The 7,917-nt window shown below is 34.8% G+C and overlaps 1 protein-coding gene across 1 annotated transcript; it reads left to right on the top strand.

Annotated features, from left to right (window-relative positions):
• The first annotated feature begins 502 nt into the window (after positions 1–502).
• LOC148946168 (alpha-1,2-mannosyltransferase ALG9-like) lies at positions 503–2,495 on the top strand. Its single transcript, XM_089097622.1, has 2 exons — positions 503–593; positions 2,258–2,495. Exons 1-2 carry the CDS (start codon positions 577–579, stop codon positions 2,493–2,495), a joined length of 255 nt encoding a protein of 84 aa, XP_088953748.1. The 5' UTR covers positions 503–576.
• The last annotated feature ends 5,422 nt before the right edge of the window (positions 2,496–7,917 follow it).

Below are 7,917 nucleotides of genomic sequence, written 5' to 3'. Positions count from 1 at the left end.
TAGGACCATTGGTTCAACACGATCACCCTTGGAAAAAAATACAAATCTGTGACCTTTCTTCTACCAAAAAATACACAATTCCACATTTTTGCAGATGGGACCTTGAAACCTTTACAGTAGTGTTTTCTGATGCGCTAGGTCTGATCAAGTGATTTTAATTAAGATAAGTTGACTTTTGAAAAGTGTTTTCCTCATTTTTTCGAATATCAGGCAAAATTTCTCAGGATCGTAGCTTTTGATGGACAACCCTAAACACAATGAATCTTATATATTTGGAATCAGCATGAAACACAATTCTTTTGATATATCTATTGATATAAGAACTTTGTTTTTTAGAATTTTGACTACATTTGTGCAGTGTCGCTCCTTATTTACAGTTTGTTACCACAAACTGTTTGACCAGAGAGAAATATGTGGTATGGCATGCACGTATTGCGCGAGGCGCAACCTGCGGAAATATTTCTTGGAAGGCGGTACTTTTTTTTAAAGTCGTTATTTTTGGCGGTTTTGACCCTTACAATTAAATTTACCGCAACATCGTCTCGAAAAGACATCGCAAATTTTTAAACTTTTAAGATGCAGGAAATTTCCAGGTGAATATTCAAGGCTGTTAAGCTATTTAAATCTAAGCTGATTGTACAAAGAGCCCGTAACTGTTTTTTTTTTAATAGGTTATAGCCTAAAGCTAATATTTGTCTATATATTTATACTGTTTTAAAAAATATTGTTTTAAAGAAGTTAAAAACATGAGTAAAAATATAAACATAATAATTTGATTTGTTAAAATTCTACTTTAGCTACTTTTTACTATCTTGGAAAGGGGCTAGGTTAGGAAAATGAAGCTTTCAGGGATGGGTCTACAGGCTAAAGTATGTCCCAGGAAGGTATTTTGAAGTACCTATCTCCACAACTTCTCCCTCTAGAGGGTCCTGAAATTTGCTTACATGTCAGGTATTGAAATTTTGACAAAACAACATTTTAACTTACTTTTCTGTTGTTAATTTCTTTTTCTCTGGTTTTAGTTCTGAAAAATACAATTCCTATTAGGGTAAGACACCCATTAGTTAGACAGTCTGATCAATTGGGAAACTTTTTGACGTCCAAAATATACTTATTGCCTTAATATACCATCTAGAAACCTAATCTTTGTATAACTAGATTTATTGATAATTTCTAAAAAGGTAGGCCACTTATTTAAGTAATTTCATTTGCACAGTGCTTCCAATTTTTAAATTTACAAACAAGAGACAATTCTGCCTAAACTCAGACATACAAATGGCTCATTGTAAATTAGTGATTAAAATAGTATAAAAGATTCTGTCTAAGAATAGGCAGGTGGCCGACTACTGGGTGTCTTACCCTATTTGGGTAGAATCTTAAGCCATATCAACGTTTTTTTTCCAAAATTTCAGAAATATATATGCATGTTATTCAAATCTTGTAAATTGGGATTGAGCAAAGTTGTGAAGCTGAAAACAATTTTGTTGTACTTTATTTAAGCAGACAATCTATTTTGCAAGGTTTCACTTTTATAACACAAAGATTTTTAACTAGATTTCTATTGAAGAATAGAATTGATAGCATTTTTCATCTTGTACTTTTGAGAAAATAAAATAAATCTGCAACCTATTGAAAAATTATTACTGCAATTTATCTGGGGGCAGGAGAAAGGGGCAACATTTTTTTTATGGAAAGGGTTAATGTTTGACAAAATATTTTTTTTTCTATGAAGCTATGATATGTTTTGAACTATTCTTTTTCTTCATGAAATAGAATAGTTCATAGAGTGGGCTGTTTTTTATAGTTTGTTTATATATTTGTTTTCAAATAAAAACATTCTAATCTAATCATTACCTTATATCATCATTAAAATTTTTGATTTGAACTCATATAATTCCTTCCTTTTTATAGGCTAATGTATTTTTAAACATTTTGTTTGTTCAAGGATTTCTGAAGAATTGCTTGAAAATTAAAGACCCATACAAAAAATTCAAAGATATAGCATTAATTGATCTCATGTTTTACTTGTTCACTTATTTGGACTGCAGAGCTGCTCAATTCTGTTATATTTGTAACTCTTCCTCTGCCCAGTCTTTTTCATATAATCTTCCTTGCCAATTTTATTACAAATTGAAATAAAAATGTCAAACAGGTTGCTCAATTTGTACCTATATGTAGGTAGACTATACTGATGTGCCAATGGCACAAAATGCTATTTTTCTCACTTCCCTTGCAAGTGTTTTTTCTTTTCTTTCAGTGATGGACCAAGAGCTAGGAAGGCTTATCAACCTGAAACTTTATCCCCACTTCTGGAGCAGTTGCTCATATCAAATGAAAAACCTAACAAAAGTCAACAAAATGAAGTTGGTAACATGTCTGGCCTACCCTTTTCTATTGGAGTTCTTTTTTTGCTTATTGCTAGAATGACAGCTGTTATTGAAGGGAATATTTTGGACTGTGATGAGACTTATAACTACTGGGAACCTGTAAGCTAATTTATTATCTATTGTGGGATTTTGCTGCTTATTTAAACTGAAGATAAAATCTATAACAACATGACAGTAAGTTTGCACCTAGATATTTTGGGGTAGCTTCCCTTCTCTGTCAGACTCTCAATCCAGAGTAAGCTTATTCTTGGCTTGACATGACATTGAGAAAAAAACTACATCCCTATTCTCTGTTGCTGAAAAAATCTTCAACCCTAGGCTATAATTACAATCCAAATTAAACTTTTAATGCCAAGGATCCATGAAGTGTTCTAACATATGTGACCCAAGAGGTCACAATGAGTAGCAGCATGAGGAACAATGAGTATCAGTTCATGCTTAAATGCTGAAAAGGAGCAGCAAAAGTCCTAGCTAATCACCTCAAGCTATTAATCCCTCACCATTAAATTTTGTTGAGATCTAATATAATGTTTTTATAAATGTGTATGACAAAAATTTTGCCATTCCCTTACATACATCAAATCAAGCACAGACACCTAACTCCATAAATGTAGTGTTTGACAAGGTGCTGAATAAATTTTGCCAGGATGCCTAGTAAGTAGGCTAATGTACATAAATTTTGATACCTTTACCCACCCTCTCTCCCAAAGAGATTGGATCATATGCAGACCATAAAAAGGCACAATTCTGAGTTCATCTGTTACCACCCACCATTTTGTCTGGATCCAATTTTTGCTTTTGGTTGAACTGTTTATGACAAGTATTGAGGGATCCCCTTTCTCCTCTGATTCATAGGTCAAATCAATCCAGGATTCAGGAAAAGTATATTAGTTGTAGTTCAATAATTTATTACTATTCATAAACTAATCAGTGAACTCACTCAAAAATGCTACTAAGTAAAGACAACCAAAAATAGAAAAATAATAGGAAAGACAGTAATAAATAAAAGGAGTTGAAACAATAAAGAATTAGGGGACAAAACATTGTAGGCTACCAAGTTCTGCTTATATGTAACCAAAACATGCCTAACCAAAATATGACTAAAAACAAGATAATAAATATTTTTCGCCATTTAAAAAATAAAACAAAACACACAAGACAAATAATTTGTATTTAAATAGTTCTATGAATCTATTTTAAAATTTTACTCACCCAGCAGCTCAGTTTGTAAGTCAGATTTAAATTGTTTAAAATTATTTACCTCCTCTATACTTTGACTTTATTCCAAAGCTAGCATAGATGCTGAATATGCAACTAAGCCACCTTTGCATTCAAGTTACAATTGAAAAAACGTACTCCAAAGTTTTTGCAACCACTCTTTCTTGTAAAGTCCTGGGGGATAAAATACATCAAAGGCATATGTCTCTTTACTTAGGCAGTGTTTGAGTGATGCTTTGAAGTGGTATTCATATTGGCTTTATGTTTGTAAGAAGCAATCCTTTTAACCAGCTATATTTTGTGGATTTAATAACTACATTAAATTCACAATTTAATCCACTATTTGAGTAAAACAATAAGCAATCTATAGTGGTAAATTTTATTTTTTACATTTGTTGTTTTTGAAGCAAGATCTGACATTGGTTTCTGACTATTATGCTATTAAGCTGGAATTGTTTAAAAAATATTTTGTGCTAATAAGCTAGAAATCTTTTCTTAATATTAAAGCCTGAAATGGTAAGAAAAAAACTTTGGGATTTTTATTGAAATGCTCAATGAATAGTACTTTTTTCTCCTGTAATGTGGAAAAAAGAAAATCAATCAGAAGACTATTCAGGAATGCTTGTATATAAGCCAGCACACAATAATCATGCAAACCAACTGCTGGCATTATACACATTTTTCTGTTTACTGACTGCATGCAGTCCTGATTCCCTATCCTGTTGATTTCATAACTAGGCCATTCATTAATACTTCTGACTAAGTTTGGTTGAGATTTGACAAACTCCTCAGGCTATGGTTCTGATGAATTAAATTTGAGAGCCATATTTTCTTCCCATATAGAGTTAGAATTACTTCCTAATAAGGTTCTTTAAGACCCTACTACATTCATCTGGTAAATAAAGGTAAGTAAGAATAAAGGTTGCTTTGGGTACAATATCCAAACAGGTACAAGTTGATGCTTTCTTTTGATTCCCATTTGGTTTGGTTAAGATTCAACAACATCTTCTGGTAGATTTGTGAATATAAGAATGTAAGCACCAATGCCCTCAAAAAGGCCAGAATAGATGGGTGCTCTGCCCAAGACACAATTAGACCACTGACTCTTGCTGTTAAATAGATTAGGTTGACCCATGTCCTCTCTGTCAGATTTCCTGATGATGATAATTTAGGGACATCATCCCCTTTTCCCCCATACAAAGGTTGCATTGGGTCCAGAATCCTAAGGCATAACTAGGCCAATAGCCTTGCTTCCTACAAACTTGGGTGGACATTCTACCAGATGTTGCTAGAAATTGAGCATATTGAGCCCTTTCCCTACAGAAAATAGATTATATCTTGACAACCAAAAAACAGAACTGGGACACTCCTGCTTCCTACAGAGTTGGAGTTGCTTCCTACAAAAGCCAAATGACATCATTTTTATACAATCCTAAAAAGGGCTTATCCCAGACTTTCCTCTCACTCACTCGGACTATGTCTTGGCTTTCTCTACAATTAGCCATGGCTTGATGCCCCCAACTACTTGATTTCAATTCAAAATCAACAGACTTGGTCTGTGTTGAGATCCAATTATTTATTTTGATAGATGTTCTAAGGAAGAACATTAAGGGATAGTAATAAAAGACAAAATACCTAGCCCAAAAGTGCAACCAGGATACTTGCTTTTACTTTTCAAAAAGTTTGGTTGAAATCGTACAACCTCTTATGATAGATGCCCTAATTAAAGGACTTAGGACCCTGTATTGTCATCCCCACCTTAAGCAAAATTAGCTTTTGTTCTTTTTTTTCTCTAATCTAGTGCCTTTTGTAAATAAAAAAAGTTTTTAAAATAAAATCAATTTTTACAAAAAAGTGCATTTTTGTATAACACTTGAGTAATAAAAGTTATTAACACCATCTTGTATTCGATGGTCAAAATAGGACTTCATTTTAACTACATAAAGGATTGGTATAGTTCTAAACTTGACCCTATTTGTATCCATCACAAGAAACTGTGCATGAAATTTTGCTCAAACCTCCTCCCTTATCCCATCTACAAGCATTTCTTCTTGTATCCCTTGTTCCTATTAGACCTCAACTTTCCAGAGGTGGTTATGAAAGTTCAAAAATTAACATCGGTTTATCCCAGGTCACAGGGCAGTTTGCAAAGCTTATGCCAAGTTTTGTTCATGCTTTTAATAATTTGTAGCTTTTGATGAATTTTTCATGTGTTGACCTATTTTATTTATTATTGCATATTCGATAGTTATGACTAAAATTTATAGTTTTGACTTTTTTCTTAAAGATACAATATTTGGGCCATGTCTGTGAAAGAGTATCTTGTTTTTTTCCAGGTTGCAGCAGTAGCTAGCAACCTAGTAAGAGACGATCTCGTCCAATGTTAAGAAATATAATAACCCATAACTCATAAAAAAAGAGTCAGATCATAACAAAAAGTACACTATTAGAACCGCCTTGTCTGGAACCCCTATATTATGCTGGTAGGCCACAATGCCACCAGTATTGGCGTGGTAATATATGGGTGTCACCACTTATTGGAGGGAAAAGCCCCGGCCCCAAATTATAATATAATACCCACATCTACCACACCGGTTCTGCAAATCTCGGGTTTGGTACTACCCTATTTACAGTATACCCTATCCCAGGGTATGATAAAGTGATAGAGTGGTCAAATGGCCACTTTCTAAAGCCAAATGTACCCGCCTTGGGTTACCAATAAAATCTCTAACTCTCTCCTTGGAGGTAACAAACCCCCCTGTCAACATAATAATGAAGGTATCTCGTAACTCTATTCCTACTCTGCATGGGTTCCGGGAAAATTAGTAGACAGTTTGTAGAAAATACCTGACCTGTATTCTTCCAACGGTCACTTATAATAACAAAAAAAAAATATGCCTCCCCGAACGGGGTCTAAATGCAGACTCACTCAAATATTATATTCTGTACACAACTGTTCATAGAGGTGGACCTTCGCTTGGCCCAGCCAACCCTCTTAATTCCCATTCAAACCCATTCTGCTTTTTCTTAGCTTTATCTTTCAAAGACTTAAACCAGGAAGTCAAAAATAGAATTTACTTTAAAGCTTACTTATTGCAAAACAACTATAGCATAGCAACGAGACTTTATATTGCCATTGAAAATTATACTATAGGCAAATCTAAGCAAATGTAATTACGGAACGAAAACAGGTCATTTATCTGAAAAGAAAAGAAACAGGGGTAGAAGTCCAACACCTCCCGCTGTAAGATAAATGACCGCCCACGCGCTACCTTGGTCCACCCTTACAAACCTAAACACATAACTTTAACTTTACAAAATCCATTTGCCTTCTCTCTTCCACCAGTGTATGTGCTACTGCTTCCATCGCTTGGCTCTGGATCGGTCGTCATCTACACGTCTCTACTGTAGGACCACCATGGTCTACATCGTATAGCATCCACATTAGGTTTTGAAAGTCGAAGTCCCCAAGATTTGTAGAAAATGATTGTGTGCAGCACATTCAAAAACAAAAATTTTCTCGCTCTCACGAATTTACATTTGAGAGGAGCAGAGAATTAGTTTCTGGCATATTTGATGATGCCAGCCATCATGAAAAATTTTCAGCACTAGCCTCTTAATTTCTGTCTGTGGAAACAACCCCACATCTCAATAAAAAGTAAATTGCCCCTTGGCATAATTTCAAATAATCCGAGGCTGAAAATGCAAAGGCCTGTGAAAACGATAAGGGTACTGGGAATGAAGTAAAATTTTGAGCGAACCATGAATCGCCTTTTTTCTGGGTTCCCTCCCCTGGGATAATCAAATGCAGAATATGTATTGACGCTAATTGAAGATGAAATTTGGATACATCTCCCACTGAATACAATTTGCCGGAAATAATTGTTGGTTCCCATGAAGAGTAAAAACTATGAATAGGGCTACTGGATAAAGGTTTGGGTGAAATAAGAAGTGACTGGGAGAGACTATCCCCCAAGGACTCCAGATCAGAGAGGCAAAATCTCGGTAAAGGGATCACAACTTGTCCGCCAGTTGTGCATTGAGGAAAAGGGATATCTTTCGCGACTTCCTGCAGGGGATCTTCCCCAAGGGATTCCTCCCCCTCATAAAGGATTGATATATTTTTTGAGTCGATAATACTAATCTCAGATTCCTTTCCAAGTTTTTCCAATCCGTCTCGACATTCAATATCCCCCAACTTTCCCCCAACCCGTTGTAGGTCCTTCTTATCTATTTTTTACCCCTCTTTTTTTTTTCCCCCTGGGTCTTTGACCTCTTCCCCCCCCCCTATTATTTATGGTATCAAGGCACA

Source organism: Artemia sp. Qi Xiang Cuo, chromosome 12, assembly GCF_049724085.1.
Source record: "Artemia sp. Qi Xiang Cuo chromosome 12, ASM4972408v1, whole genome shotgun sequence".
Taxonomy (NCBI): domain Eukaryota; kingdom Metazoa; phylum Arthropoda; class Branchiopoda; order Anostraca; family Artemiidae; genus Artemia; species Artemia sp. Qi Xiang Cuo.
The sequence above is the reverse complement of the archived record's forward strand: the minus strand, read 5'-3'. Positions and strand labels throughout refer to the sequence as shown.